Below are 16,684 nucleotides of genomic sequence, written 5' to 3' on the forward strand. Positions count from 1 at the left end.
CAATAAGCCTATCCACTAAGTGAGCTTAAAATAAAAGTTCTGGGGCTTCCCTGGTGGCGCAGTGGTTGAGTCCGCCTGCCAATGCAGGGGACGCGAGTTCATGCCCCTGTCTGGGAGGATCCCACATGCCGTGGAGCGGCTGGGCCCGTGAGCCATGGCCGCTGAGCCTGAGCGTCCAGAGCCTGTGCTCCGCGGCGGGAGGCCACAGCAGTGAGAAGCCCGCATACTGGGGGAAAAAAAAAAAAAAAAAAAAAACCAAAAATGCAGAGATCAATGTACATAAGCATGGCAAAGATCTGTAAGTATGATGCTACCTTGAGTTAGTAAAATAGGATAACAGGCATTCTGTGTGTTGCTGGTTGGAGGGCGGTGTGGAAAAATGTATCAGAATTACAAAAGTATATAACCTAAGACACAGCAATCAACTTCGAGGAATTTATGTTACAGAAATACTTGGAATATGTGAGAAATGACTATGAATTAAATTATTCAATGCAGCACTGTTAACGTCCCAAAATATAAAACAATGTGCAAATCTGAAACTAGAACTGATAAAGCATATTGATTATGATCCATTCAAAGGAATGTTGATACAGTCAAGAAAAAAATGAGGATGCTCTTCATAAAATGATATGACAAATCAGACTGTATTTTCCAAGATGGCCAGAAGATTTCACATACATTCTTGTGACAACATGACACTGACACTTTCCTCAAATCTGTACAAGCCTGTGATATGAACATAATTGACACTATCTATGTGAACTTCTGGGAGGTAGGTCATAAAAAGCTACCCAGCCTCTGCCTGGTATTTTGGGGATATTCATGTTTGAACCCAGCCATCATGCTGTGAGGAAACCCAAACCAGGTGGCAAGGCCACATGCAGGTGTTCTGGCTGACAGCCCCAGCTGAGGTCCCAACCAATAGCCAGAATGAGCTGCCAGATGTGTTGAGATGATTCTAGCCCCAGCACTGACTGCCACCCATGACATCAGAAAATCACCTAAGCCCACTCAACCCCCAGAAACAAAAGAGATAATAATTGTTTTAAATGACTAAGCTTTGGGTTCATTTGTTTCTGAGCAGTAGATAACTGGGACAGTATTAAAGTGAAAAATAAAAAGTATACTACAGTAGGTCTGGTATGTTTCAAATTGCATAAAAAGGAGAAAATACACAGATATAAATATAATAGTAACTTTGCAAGGACAAAGTAACACTACCTCTGGGAAAAAGAACTAAGTGGGTAGAAGACAGGAGGGAGACTTTTCGATGTCAACCATTTGAGATTTGACTTATAAGAACAAATCAATGAAATAATAAAAATGTGATACATGTGGAGGGCATAAAAATGAACACAGTGGTGCTCACTTTGGAACATGAGTGATTTGAATTTTTATTTAAAAATACTTTCACATTATTTTCCTTATATCAATAAATCGATATATAAGGGGCTCTGTACCTGCCAAGTACCACACATTTTATAACAGAATGCTTATGTCATGCATATCCTGACCCTAAACTTTATCAATTCCAGAATACAGGTGGCAATGAAGAAAGATCTGTCTTTAATCCCAGCTGTCACTTAGTTGCAAAACCTCAGGCAAATCACTTTTGTTGCCTCAGTTTCCTCATCTATAAGATTAGTATTTCCTCATATAGCTATGGTAAGGTCCAGATGACACTGTGAGAATGCTGTATAAGCTCTATGACTGCATCATATGACATGGAGCTAACTTAAAAATTACCTTACAAGCTATCCTAAAATTACCCTGTACTTCCTTGAGGTCACATTTTTCTAAAATTTACAAATTACTTATGAATACAATAGATGAGAAAGTTAGGATTGTCTAAGTTCAAGTTCAAGCCCTCTAATATTAAAGGACCCTATGTGTCCAAGATACATTCACATTACACCTCAAATAGAATTGGTATCAACTAAGTGGAACCCCTCTTGGCTCTCGTTCTATGTGAGGATAAATAACTTTTTTTTTTTATTGGCCGTGCTACATGGCACGTGGGATCTTAATTCCCCAACTAGGGATCGAACCCGCACCCTCTGGCTGTGGAAGCAGGAGTCCTAACCACTGAACCACTGAAATCCCTAAGTAACTATTTTTTTAACTGAGAAACACTGAAGGTGCCTGATCATTAGAGTGACTACAGTCCCATATCATCAAGGTATCTCTTCTTTTTGAATCCAAAGAGTGACTGCTATCTTCAGCTTTGCAAACAGGCTAAAACCACAAATGACTGGTTCCTCATCCTGCTGTTACCCTTCCTCATCTATATTACCTGGAAAAGAGGGTGAATGTTGTTCACCAGCACTTCCCTCAAATACTGTTTTGCAACACTTGTAAAATTCTAAGGATTATTTCTTATTTTCAAAATCCAATATGTGACTTCACTCTCATCTTGAGGAATTTAGTAATTTGGTAGTTGCAGTTCATGTTTACATCAAAATAGCCAATGATCAAAAATCAAACGCCTCTGGAATTACTCCTGCTGCCTTTCTCACTCTAATACATCCCTATTTGCCACCAAGAGGCCTGGCAACAAAAGGCTCTCAATGATAACTCCAAATGATGAATTAATTCAGCATGCATCGTAAGGAAGACTGCATATAAGTAACCTCAGATTACTATGGTGTAAGACCCAAAAGGTGGAAAGGTTAACTTTGGTTTCTAATATTTAGCACAGTGCTAGGAGGTTGGTAAATTTGTTGAGTAAATGAATTTCTGAAAAGCTTGATAATCTTATTTCCCAGCAAATTAGTGAATCAACAGAAGTAGTTCACCATACTTAGAGCTAACTGGCAAAATCATTCTACCAAACAGCTTTGAACACTTCAGCAACACCAGAGGGCATCGATGAATTAAGTAAGACAGGGCAAAAACAGACGTTCATGATCCCAAATTGTGAAATAAATTTTAAGAGGAAGAAAAGGTTTAACTATACTGATTGCATTGTTTAATGTGGAGGAGAGTACACACTTTAAAAAAAGTCTGCCCTAAAAGAATCCTTATTTAGCTTACTCTTCTCATTTTATAAATGTGTAAACAGTGCTGTTTGTAAAAGGAAGCCAGGATTGAAGCTAAGCTTACTGGCTCCTAATTCACAGCAATGCTTCAGTAGCCACATATGATAACATTTTAAACTGGAACACTGGGGAATAACTGATGTTAAGACTATTAAAATTTTTTAGGTCAGAACTGGTACAAACATATAAAATACCAAATCTTTACCAATTTCTCCTAGTAATACAACCTATCTCAAATACTGAATATGTACTTTCTAGAAGGAAATTTTATTATGCAGAAAGGTAATATTCTTTCAGTTAGAACCAAAAGATAAACTCCCACAAATTTTAACTCTCACTGTAACAGAAAGAATAATGAATATTTCAAAAAGCATTTTTCTCATGAATTGCAAACTATATGCTGGTGGTTTGTCCCTAGGTCTTCTATCCTTTCTCAAAAGTACTTTTAATTGAAAACAATATGCAGATGCAAAAAGATAAAGGAAGTAAACAAATGCACAGATTACAATTACACAAACAAGTCTTTCTTACAGCTAACAAGTGAAGGGCAATAGTAGGAAGCTTACTACTACAGGAAAAATATGAGTTATTCAGATTTAAATTTTCTAGCTGCTTTTATTTTTCAGTTTAGGAAGCAAATTTAGTATGTACATACATGTCGTATTCTATCTAACTGTGTAACTTCTCTCTCTGAGAAAACTTCCAAAATATCTTAGTTGATGTGGGGAGCAGGCATTTAATGTAACATACATAAATAACCGCTTTTTTGAAAATCAACAAATGGTGGGAGGGTTAAGCAAGAATCTACCATACAGAACTTAAAGAAACTTAGTTGTATATGTTCATGCTATTTACTTGAAGGAATCTGCAAAAACTCCATTTTTGGAAAGGCTCAAATTTAGGAAGTACCTGCTCATAAAGGTTTTTACATCTCATTTGTTCCTATAAATTTTAATAAGAAACTTTATCTCCCAAGAGGAGAAAATCTGGACATAAAATTCTTTAACACTGTCAAATCCTAAATTGAATGCTCTGCACTAGGTGGAAAAGTCACGGTTCTAAAATAATGTCATGTCATGACAATACAACAAAAATATCAACAGTGATAAAAATGACTCAGCAAAAAGTAATGGTGGTGATGGTAATAGCTAATATTTAATAAGCATTTTACTCAATGCTAGGCATTGTGCCAAGAAATGTATATGCACTTTCATTTAATCCTTACCAAAAACCTCAAGTAAGGTACTATTATTTCCATTTCATATAAGACACAAATAAAGCTGGGTATGACTTGCCTCAGATGATACGTGGTATGTGCTGGAGCTAGAATTTTAAATCAAACAATGTGGATATAGAGCCGCTCGCCACCCCTTTCTTAACCACACGCTCGACTCTTAAGAAGGTCCTGGTTGTAAATTGATAAGGTAAGGTAAAAGACTGTTAATAATAACTTTGAAACCAACCTTGTTTTTCTTAATTTTAATAATTTTTCCCCCAGATGTTTTTGAATCTGAATAGAAGAACAAGTCCTGGTAGCCCCTTAGAGAAAACTGGACGGATGTTAAATATAGAATAAACTTTGTTCTTCCAGTAAAAACAACCCTGAAATAATTATTTCAGACACTCTACTTAGGGTTAATAACTGCTGAAAATAGCTTAAAAAAGGCGGCACTTATTTCTTTAATTTCGTGTATAACCAGTCCTTGATTATTTGTGGCAATAAAAGGGAACAGCATCAGTACAGATAACTGAAAACTATGGATATTCTAACTCCCGTAAGTAAAGACAAGGCAGGGTATCCTTGATGGAACAGAGAAGGAGCCATGCTCTCTTAAAGAGGCCTAGCAGGTTAACAGGAAGGGGTTCCCATACAAAGAAATAACAGGTTAATATGTAATGTAACCAAGTACATAATACTTGAAATTCTCAAACTGCAGGAGTTAGATGAACAGCAAGTTTTAAAAAAATCCTACAGTTTAAAAAAAAGAAAAGCAATTATTCCATTTGTGGGAGAACTTTAATATGTAGTGTAAATGTAATACTGGCTCCTCAGAACACAGAAAGCAGGGGTTCTCAAACTTTGGCATGTACTAGAATCACGTGGAAGACTTGTTAAAACTTAAGATAAATCTTTAGGTGTTCAAGGTGTTAAATGAAAGATGGCCAGTCCAAACATCCAACAAGTATTTACTGAAGAGCTATGTGCCTCCAGATGAAATAGCAAGAAGGATGACAACCCTCTGAGCCTAATGCTCCCTGCTAACCTTATGGGCTAGTCTCAGACAAACAATGGGAACGTAAATGTCATGCAGACTTAAAACCCCTACAAATAAGCTAGAACTCCCCAAAGCGCTAAACCCACCACCTAACTATCTATCTCATTATGAGTGCTATAGAGCCAAGGGGCAGGGGTGTGGGGTATTGTGAGACAACATGGATTCTTAAATCAAGCTATCGTGTTTAGGAAGAACCACAAAAACTAAAGAAACCTTGATGTTCTTGATGAATATAAGGTTCTAGAATACACAAATTCAAGAGTGCAGTATATGATTTCCACCTTACAACACAACCAGAGATGAAAATTTTAAGTGAGCTCTTCAGACCGCAACTAATGTTATTAAACATCAACAGTTAAGTAAAAAATAAAGAACAGATGAAATGTAAAACATCTGGCCAGGTTCATTTTTAGACAGCTCCTACCACACATCAGCCAAAACAAAAAGACATATTACCTACAAGTTACAGACCTTAAATAGCTCAAACCTTGAGATCCTTAAATGCTTAGATTCTAATCTAGTCCTTAAGAGTGAAGAGCTGCTAGCAAAGAGCATAAAAAAAACAGTGCTCAACTGTAGGCAAGTTAAACCAATACGTCTTACACCTTAAACTTACACAATATTATGTCAGTTATCTCTCAAAAACAAACAAAAAATCCAGGGCTCACAGCTGTAATCATAATGGCACTGTCATACCTCCTAAGGATATTAATATGTGGTCAACATAGTGGAAAGGTATCCAGCCAGTAACCATTAACATAGAAATTGGGATGTAAAGTCCTAAAGTTGGTTTAAAAAGCCAGCTCAATCTGTACTCGTAGAAAATATTAAGGAAGTTTTATGTGTTAGAATGAAAACCTTTTGACAATTTCATTAATGAAATGTAGACAATTGGTATTGGTATTGGTAATTGGTATTAAATGGAAATGGAGATTTTATATATATATGTGTATATATATATATATATATATATATACACTCACATACACACATATCAGAGAATATGTATATTTATGTTGATGAACTGATAAGGGGTTAAATTTCTCTTTTAAATGTCCTTCCTTAGATGTCATTAGGAAAAAATACATTTCGAAGATAATCGGGAGTAACCAAAACAAAAACAAAGTTCTAGTCTTAGGCTACATTTCCCAGGAGTTAAGTTCTTTACTACAGTACTTCAGTGTTTTTGTTATTTTAATATGCACTGTGAAGGGGGGCAGGGTTAGCACATAGCAAGTCCCAAACATATCGGCCCAGGTATTTTGCCTACGATGCATATGTACTTTGGAAAATGCTGCAACTGACAATCACTTGCCAAAAAGCAGTTATAATGACTAACTTTTTGCACCAGTTTAAGGTGGGTAGACATAACCTCAAACTCTTTAAAACTCTTCCTACCATGTGGGCTAGTTAACTTTGGCCCAATTTGCTTTCTGGAGGAGGCTAAAGCTTGAGAGGTCATACTTCATTATTAAATCATACGTATACATATTTTTATATTTCATTATTAAACGGTATACACACACACAAATGTATTCACAAAGAAACCACAAAGAACGTGTGATACACTTCATTAAAGCTTTTTAAAATACCAAGATTTCTGAATCAAAATAAAAGCTGCATGGTATGGACTATACTTTTGATGCTCATCCATTATAAAAACCATAAAATACTAAAATGGGATCACATTGTAACATGACATACAAATGGAGGGGGCTGACAATCACTGTTATACTGCTGAGTCTATTAAAGTGGAAATACCACTTATCTACTACATTTCTTGTATGTAGGGAAAAGCCAGGAGATACTAGAGTTCTGTAATTTATCTTATTGGGAGGATCTGAAACTACAAATAAAATTCTCAAGTGTACTTACTTGAGAACATATACTCAATGCATAGCATAAAGTTATGCTCCTGAAAGACGGACTCCAAGAAGTTGCTACATGCCAATGGGTATCTGCCTTACATATTTCAAAAGTAAGACTTTAAAACGTATAAAATACCTGGAAAAAATATGGTACTGCTTAGTTACACACTCCTTGCAAAATACCGCGGATCTTAAAGCTGTCCACACAGTACCTAATTCAAAAGCTTCATTTGGCAGATGAAACTGACGCCCAAAAAAGGCTGTTTTGCCCCGCTGCTATATACAGTTGTGGATTTCTCTGATGAGGTTCAATTATCTAATTTCTTGTCTTCTATTCACAGCAATGCTCTGTTAGTTGTCTCCTCTTTGTCCTGTATCTTACCGTCCCCTTGCCTCAGTCTTACCAAAAACACTGTAAGCAGTGCTTACTCTACCTCTTTCCCCTCTCCTTCCATCTTTCTCTCCAGGTCCCATTTCCCTTTCATGTCCCTCTTCATTAATCACTCACTTTTTCTCTTCCCTCAGTTATTTAGAATTAGAATTTTAATGTTAACTCTTTTACTATTTACTTTTACTATTTTCACTATTCATTCTAAAGCCAATATAATTCAGCACAAACATGTATTAACTTGAAGAAGCTTCTAATCATTATCAAGAAAGATATCAATCAAATCTTATACTTGGGGACATTGATTCCACTCATGTTTACATCTGTGTTTTAGCTTCCATATAACCATCTTGGGGATAACCAGTAAATCGAAATATTAAACAACATTACCTTAACAAAAACCAAGTTATAAAGCTTGAGCCTGCTGCTCAGCTCTTCACTCTGAGACCTACTTAATACCTATCATCATACAATCAGAACAGCAAAATCTTATTTGTCAACGTATGATTCAATTAAATGAAGAAGGGATAAAAGAAAATCTTACCCCCAATGGTACTCTCTTGAAATTCATGAAATTGGCCCTTCACAAAACGAAGCACCAGGCTCGATTTGCCAACAGCAGACTCTCCCAGAAGTACTAATTTGAACTGGCATATTTTATTTCCAGTATTTGGCCCATTGGGTCTTGTTGCTCCTCGATTAGCCATGTCCAAATTTGAAAGAAGTCCCTAATTTCAGTCTCTTAAATGAACTTCCAGGATGCAAGGTGTCAATTTTTTTCTTTCTGGAGGTAGAGAAACCTGTAAAAAAACAAATATGAAGTAATTAAGTATACAAATCAGCAAAACAAAGCAAATCTACTATTAATCACTTTGGTAAATTCTGCCTGTAACACATTATTGCATGACAATTATAACTTCTAATAGACACTGAGTGTCATTTAGTTTAATTCACTACCTTTGTCAGTACTGTAAAGGCATGAGATTTGAGCCTAAAATCATGCTGTAATCAAGGCTTTTAAAACATTTTAAAGCTAACCTTTATCAAAGACTCAATTTTGTGCCAGGTGATTTTAAGTACTTAACACAGCCACTCAACAATCCTATAAAGTTGACTATTACAATCCTTAAAAATGAGGAAAACAAGCACAGAGAGGTTAAGTAACTTGAGGTCACACAGTTACTGTGACAGAGCTTCAACAGAGCTGAGTTTCAAACCCTGGCAACCTGAAAGGTGACTCAAGTACTTAGGTTAAAAGTTTTGAGTAAAATTAAGTTAATAAGTGGAAAGCTCTTAGAATAGACCTTAGAACACAGTAACAGCTCAATAAATGTTGGCCATTATTATTTGAAGGCTTCTGTTAAACAGTACATGTTTTTTGTTTATTTAACGGTAGTTTTGGAGCAACAAATGTATTAAGTAGGTGGTGTGTCTGGTGCCTAAAAGACTTAAAACTGTTTTCTGATGTGCTCAAGTATATCAGACGTGGAACTGTTAACTGTGGTTCTCTATGTGGTGAGTGAATTAGTGTCTTAGTTATACTTTTCTGTAGTTCTGGAGCTAACAAATGTGTCGTTACTTTCTATTTAACACATCTAGAAAAAGCTAGCCTGAAGGGCAACTTCTATGTCTTCTACTATTATCTAAGAACGCTAATTTTCAATCTCAAAGAATTAGGGAACTTTCAAAGAACTCTTTTCCAATCTATTCACAAATCAATCATCATAGTTTTCTTCCATCTTTAATCAAAAGCTGATCATGTGCTAATAACATTAAATCTGGTGATTCCCCTTCTCAAATCACTGTTCTATTTCATTTAGGTACCTAATAAGATATTTGCCTTACCCATGAAATTAGTTTATACAAGAATCCCTCTTGACCACGAACTCATTAATAAACATATCCATGAGACCTTACATTCATGGCAATAAAATCACCTCTGCCTTACCTAAACAGCAGCTTTGAAGAGTCCTTACCTTTTAGTAATACGTATTGAAATACTGACAAATGAAATAATAGGTCTGAGTTGCTTCCAAACAATGGGGGCGTAAATAAAACAAGATTGGCCATAAAATAACTGAAGCTAAGGTGATGGGTTCATTATACTATTCTTCCTACTTCTGTACATTTAAAAAATTTTCTGTAATAAAAAAATGCTCCAACCCCACATCTATCCTCCTACCACCCCAAAAACATATCAGATTTGGGGATCTAATCCTGGCTAGCTATACCAATTTCTGCTGGAGCAAGTGCTTTCATTTCAAAGCCTCTATTTCCAGTATACCTAACTTTCATAACTGCTGTGGGAAGTAAACAAGAAACTATATATGTAAAAAGTTTCTAATACAGTGGTCAACACACAGCAGGGATTTAAAATTGGCAATTAAAGTGCCCCTTTGATGAAATAATGACCAAGTATCAAAAGAAAGTCAGGTAGACTGAAAATGCACCCACACCTTCAGATAGTACATACGATAGCAACTAAAACACTTCAGCTGTCTGATTACCTACAAAACAGCAAACTGAATTACTCATCAAGGACAACATGCTCCGAATTTCCAGTCCTCCCAAAATTGCACGGAAAACATCAGATGCCCATTAAAAAAGATTATGATTTAGCTTTGTCTTTTAAGGTTTAAAGCCTTGCATTATAGTTCCCTCCAAGGATCTCAAACAAAACATATCTAAATCTAATTATAAATATACAGTTAGCATAACATTAAGGTTAAAAGTTACATTTTGTAATAGTTGCATTCACTACTTAAACTTTTGTTTCACAAAAGCACAAGATTTTGCACAAAGTGCATTTTAAATCTTTTGAAAACACCTGGCATTCTAGAGTTAAAGTCCTCCTGGGTGCTCCTTGATGAAAACTAACAGCAGCTTACGTTTCTGGGTACTTATTTTGTGCCAAGCACCATCCTATGAATTAGGCTCACAGCAACCCTACGAGCTCTTTTTAGTATCCCCATTTTACACTAAGAATAAAGTTTCTGAGCTGTCCTGAATTACCGCAGTGGTGTCCATGTGGGTTTTTTCCCTACTAGTTATGTGAAAAGCAATTGACTGGACACTTAGGCACCACTTCAGCAAAAAACAAAAACCAAATATGTGAATTATGACGTTCAGAGCTTGAAAAAGTCTGAGTCTCAGGAGGATAACCAGCTTCCAGGGAGGCGAACAACAGAGCACGTTTAAAGGGCTCTATCCAGTGAGTGTGTTCAGCGACCTAGTTGTGCCGAGTTGTTTAAGGCTGCGGTTCACCACCTTCCAACGATGAGACAAGAGTCCCTAGACAGCCCGGCTTCCCGAGCCGCCTCCTCCCTCCATTACCCGGCTCAGGGAGTCGGGGGGTAGGCGGAGCTCCCCAAATTCACACCTGCTGGAAGCCCCAGTTCCTCCTCCGAGAGCACCTGAGCAACTGACACCAGCTCCGATCGCCCGAGCAGGCAGGCTCCGCCAGGCCCCTGGGCCGTCTCTCCCATCCTCCTCCCCGGAATCCGGCCTGCTTCTGGCCGAAGACCACCCCCCCCCAACCCCGGGCTGCCAGGACGGAGCAGGCGGAACCGCGGCCTCCGGCCCTCTCTCGCGGCGCCATCTTGAGAAGGGAACAGGGTGACACCCGTCGCTCCCTCGGCCGGTCCCCAAATCCTGGCCTCCGAAGTCCCTCGAAGGATGAGTCACCAGGGCCGGTGGGTCGAGACGCCGGGTTCGGCCCATCTCCAGTCTCGGGCCCCGACGCGCGAGAGGGAAGGGCGGAGGACTCCGCGCCGGCAGGGCCCGCGGACCACCCGGGGTCCCGACCCGCTCCGCGCAGGCGGAGGGCCGGCTCGGTTACCTGAGTCCGCAGCTCGCGGGGCCGCGGCGCCGAAGCTTCCGGCTGCAGGTCCCAGGCGGAGCCTGAGAGGAGGCTGAGGCTGAGGCGGTGGTGGTGGCGCGTCTCCTCGTCTCGCCGCTCCCCTCAGACTGGACGGTGCGGGGCTCGTGCCGCGGTGCCGCCCCCGTCGGTCTCCGTCTCCGCCTCTCGCCGCTCCGCCTTCCTCTTTGCTTTCTCCTCCTCCGCCGCCGCCGGCGCTCGAGTTCCCACTAAATCTTCCTCCTCCTCCCTCCTCCCCTCAGGCCGGCCGCCGGCTCCTTCGCTAACCAAAACACAAACACTCCAGTCCCAGCGCGGTAGCCACTTCCGCCGCCCGGCGCCGGCCTCGCCGCCACGTCGCCGCACGTCGCAGACTACGCCCCTTCGTCACTTCCGGTCGTTCCCCGTCCGCCCGTTCTATCCGCTCCCCCGCCCCCTCTCAGAGCCTTAAGAGTCCGGGCTGGGCCGCGGGGCGGGGCGGCCGCGTCACGTGACCCCAGCGAGCTGCGGGGTCGGCTACGGCCGCGGGCCGCCTCCCCTTGCCCGCTTCCCCGGGGCGCGCGCGGCCCCGCCCCCGTCGGCGCCATTGTTATCTGGGCGGGGGTCGGTGGCTCCCCGTGGCCGAGGGCGGGGACGAGGCGGGGACACTCCTTGGCCGGCCTGCTCTAGGGGGAGCCCAGAAGAGCTTGGGTTTGTTACTCCCAGGCGGTGTGGGGCGGCGAAGTTTTCTCTGTGAATATTAGCTGTCAGTTCCCCTTCCCCTACCTCTGCAACAGCCCAACAATGCCCCCTCGGCTTAGGGGCTTTTTTGTGGGGGCTTTTCTAGCACAAGAGAGCCTTCCAACACGTCCCTAGGGATTGGTGGATAGGTAAGGGGCATTGACTCCAGGGAGGAGGATGCGATCCTCCCCCGACCCCCGAAAGTTGTCTTTAGGCGGGGACATTTTCAATAACTTGCTTTTCTTGAGAGCCTACCTGTTTTGGGTGCGAAGGGGCAAGTTATAAAATAATAGGTAGCTTTTATAAAGAATTTCCCGTCGCGGGTTACTGCACTAAACGCTTTACAGGAATTATCCCATTTTCTTCCTACGCTATGGGGCTCTCACTCTGAAACTAGCTCTATCGTCCGCCTCCCTCTACATTGGAATATTACCTACCCAAAGTGGTCCTCGCCGCTGTCTAGCACAGCAGCTGGCAGCCAGGAGTCTTCAGTCGTGGCTGTGGAATTCACGAATGTGCCGTGCCTGTTTTACAGGTAAAGAATTTGAGGCACAGAGATTGTGTAACTTGTCCAAAATCACCGCGGAGTAGGTGATGAAATTGTGTTCTAACCTGCGGGCTGGCTCCAGAATCTGAGTTCTTAAGCACAGTTCCAGTAAAAGAACCCAATACATTCATTAGCCTCCATTGCAGACCTACTTAAGGCAAGCTGTTTTGGCTCCATCTCACACAACAGTCCCTGGCTGGGCATCTGAAACAAAACAAAAAATTCCTTTCGGAATTTGGGAGAATGTTAAATCGATTTTTCCTCAGGATGAGGGTTGCTTTTTCAGTTTGCTGTTTACTATTTATAGCCCTGCCGTGTGGCCATCAGTTTTGATCGTCTAGATGTGTACTTGGCCTAAGGTATCCTGTCGGTGCTCAGTCAACATTTTGCAATGAAGGTGATTTGAACCCTTGAACAGCCAGCCTTTCAGATCAACCTCCCAGTTACCCCAAGAACATTATGTGTCATGTGCAAACGGTGTCTGTGGCACTTTATCCCAAGGGGTGGTTCCAATATGGTATGTTAGTCATGGTGATACCTCTTGGACAATCCCAGGAATAATCAGGAAATAGGATATGTCACATCAGTTTTGGCATGTCAACAGTATGCCCCAAACCAAACCTATTCCATCCCAAATGTGCTTCTGCTTGGTGACTGGTATTAACAGCCTCCCAGTCACCTAGACTTGAAAGAGCAGAATCATCTTCAGCTCTTCGTTGTCCCATTCTGTCACCCAAAATTCTCTAATCCCAAATCTAAGCTCTAATCCCAAAGCCTGGGCCATGGTAGTATTTGTACAAGCTGAAATTAATGCACACTCCTGCCTTTTCAACCCATTCTTTACACTTTGGCCAGTCACTCTCCTACTCAAAAATATGCAATTGCTGAATAGAGTACAAAGTTCTTCAACTCTGGTCCCAACCCATGTTTCTTTCATTCTGTTTCTAAAGCCTCCCTCTCCCCAAACTCTTGCCTTGTGACCTAATCATACCAGTCTACTCTGTGTTCCCAGAGTGTCGCCTGTGTGTTTCCATCTTGGCATCTTTGATCACTTTGTTCTCTGCACCTTGGAATACCACTACCTCTCATCACTGCAGGTCTCACCTTGGCCAGGATGCCAACTCCTCTGGATGGCATCTGAGGCTACTTCTACTGGATTTAGTGATCTTTTTCCTGTAGTTTCATGATACTTTACTGTCTGTAATAGTTCTAATATGTATCTGCCTTATTTTACAGTTAGAGAGTACCTGCCTAGACTTTCCTCCTCAGGCTTTCATTCCCATTAGGATTTTAAAGTTCTTAAGGACCAGGACCATAATTTATTCATGATTTAACTTCCTTTCAGAGGAACTTTGATTGATATCATAGGGACTCCCCAAAATTTGTGAGCTTAATTGCATTTTTTTTTTTTGGCCACACCATGCAGCTTGTGCAATCTTAGTTCCCTGACCAGGGATAAAACCCCGCCTTCCACAGTAAAAGCACTGAGTCACTAACTACTGAACCACCAGGGAATTCCCAAGCTTAATTACATTTAGAATGGTGAACATTTGACTTAAGTCCTCACAAATAACACCTGGATGCTGAAATTTATACATTGTTAGGAACTCCCCATCATTGTTCTAGGGTATTGCTTCCTCATTCATTTCTTTCTACCAATTTTTAAAATATTTATTTATTTTGGCTGTGCCGCGTCTTAGGTGAGGCACACAGGATCTTTGTTGAGGCATGCAGATTTCTTAGTTGTGGCAGGCATGCAGGATCTGGTTCCCCGACCAGAGGTCGAAACCGGGCTCTCTGCGTTGGGAGCACAGAGCAGAGTCTTACCCACTGGACCAGCAGGGGAGTCCGACTTTCTACCAGTTTTGTCTTTTAATTCACTTCCTTCGTGAGGGAATTCCTGGCTTTCCAGAGGTTAGCAGTGCTTTCATTGCTGGGGCCTGGGTTCAATGGTCAGGGAACTAAGATCCTGCAAGCTGTGAGGCAAGGCCAAAAAACCCCAATTCTCTGTATTCATGAATATATTCCACAGTATTTTATAGTTTAGTCATAATGTTTGCCTGGGGAGTTCTGCTCCAGTGGCTGGTACCTCTAAGATCCAGTAGTAATTTTGGAGAGATGGAAATGCCACAGTAAAGCTTTGCTCTTGTACTGCCACTCACAATAGGCCTGTGTTTTTTTTCCCCCTAACTCTGGATAACTGAGGAGAACTGATAATTGGATACATTCTAGTAGCAAATGGGAGATCCTACTGAAACCGTGTAACTTGGAGTGGGACTTGAACCCACAGGCCGGGACCCAAACCCAGCCAAAACCCAGATTGGGACTTGAACCCATGGTCTTTTAATGGAGATCACACCTAGTCTCAGGACTTAATGAAGCTCATGTTCTTGATGTCTCATCGCAGAAAGAATTCAGTGAGAGACAAAGTGATAGGTAAGAAGTGGATTTATTTAGAGAGAAACACACTCCATAGACAGAGTGTGGGCCATCTCAGAAGGTGAGAAGAGCACCAGGGTAGGGGGGTTGTCAGTTTTTATAGGGGTGGGTAATTTCATAGGCTAAAGAGTGGGAGGAGTATTCCAGCTATTTTGGGGAAGAGATGGGGATTTCTAGGAATGGGGCCACCGCCCACTTTTTGACCTTTATGGTTGGTCTTGGAACTGTCACGGCGCCTGTGGGTGTGTCATCAGCTTGCTGATGTGTTACAATGATCATATACTGAGGCTCTAGGTCTAGTGGAAGTCGACTTGTCCACCATCTTGGACCTATTTTGTTCTAATCTGTTTATGTCGTGTCCTCGGGCTATGTTATTCTTTTAAAGGTTGTGCCCTGCCCCCTTCTCTCCTGTTTAACTACTAGGTGGTAAAATTTCTTAAGGAAGCTACAAAATGGATGGAGCCTAAATAAAGTCATGCAGAACTGAACACTGCCCTTAGTGCTGCCTTTGCCCTCAAATCTCTAAACACCGACTCAGGAATTCCCAGCACCTTGCATCTCTCAATCATCCACAACACTCCATGTCTTCTACCTTCTCCTCCAGGAAATCTTTCCATTGTGTAGTTGAAGAATGACTCTTTGCATAGATGGTAATGAATGGTAACATTCACTTTTAAATGGGACTGTCTGGAGACAAACCGAAAGGTAATTCTGGCATAAGGAATTGTAGGCATGGTGGCAAGGCAGTGAGAAAAAGGCTATGGAAACTTGAGCTATTCAGGTTTAAAAGCTAGTGTCTTTGTAGGACATCATGAAAGCCTCAGCTCAAGGTCACATACCTAAGGGATTTCTAAGCCCATCAATTCTAAAGTAGCTTCCCTCCATATCAAAGTGTTCTGTTTTCTTCATGGTACTCATCACTCATCATGTGAAATGATCTTATTTATTGCTTTACTTGATGGTTATCTATCCCTACTAGAATATAAATTCTATGAGGTAGGGATTAGCTTAGTCCATTGTATTCCCAGAACTGACACAAAATGAGGACTCAGTACTGTAGATAGTCGTAAACAAAAGAATCGAATGAACACTTATACAGATATACCTTGATTTACACACAATCAAGTCATTTAAATTGCTTAGGGGGAGAAGAATATGTATACTAGCTATCTAGAAAATTACAGTACACTGTTTTTACAAATGTAAAATAGTATCCCTTAACCACTTTTTAAAAAAATTTGGGGGCTTCCCTGGTAGCGCAGTGGTTGAGAGTCCGCCTGCCGATGCAGGAAACACGGGTTCGTGTCCCGGTCCGGGAGGATCCCACATGCCGCGGAGCGGCGGGCCCGTGAGCCATGGCTGCAGAGCCTGCGCGTCCGGAGCCTGTGCTCCGCAACGGGAGAGGCCACAACAGTGAGAGGCCCGCGTACAGAAAAAAAAAAAAAAAAAAAAATTTGGACTTTGCAAGTTTTTCATGAGGCTTTCTTAAAAAAGTGGAATCTCATAAATTTCATTCAAATTCTAAGCGAGGTGTTCTGTATCCCCTGTA

At 41.2% G+C, this 16,684-nt stretch overlaps 1 protein-coding gene across 2 annotated transcripts in view; it reads right to left on the minus strand.

Moving 5' to 3' along the window:
* Positions 1-11,811, minus strand: part of RAB5A (RAB5A, member RAS oncogene family) — a 29,930-nt gene extending 18,119 nt beyond the window's left edge. The window contains exons 1-2 of one of the 2 annotated variants that reach the window (XM_060149544.1): positions 11,412-11,811; positions 8,118-8,373 (exon numbers count right to left, since the gene is read on the minus strand). In XM_060149544.1, the coding sequence (XP_060005527.1) occupies positions 8,118-8,280 (163 nt within the window). In that variant the 5' untranslated portion in view covers positions 8,281-8,373; positions 11,412-11,811. The remainder of the gene's footprint in view (positions 1-8,117; positions 8,374-11,411) is intronic. The other variant, XM_060149543.1, reaches the window with a different exon arrangement.
* Positions 11,812-16,684: the final 4,873 nt, after the last annotated feature.

The sequence above is a fragment of the Lagenorhynchus albirostris genome, chromosome 5, assembly GCF_949774975.1.
Source record: "Lagenorhynchus albirostris chromosome 5, mLagAlb1.1, whole genome shotgun sequence".
Lineage (NCBI taxonomy): Eukaryota > Metazoa > Chordata > Mammalia > Artiodactyla > Delphinidae > Lagenorhynchus > Lagenorhynchus albirostris.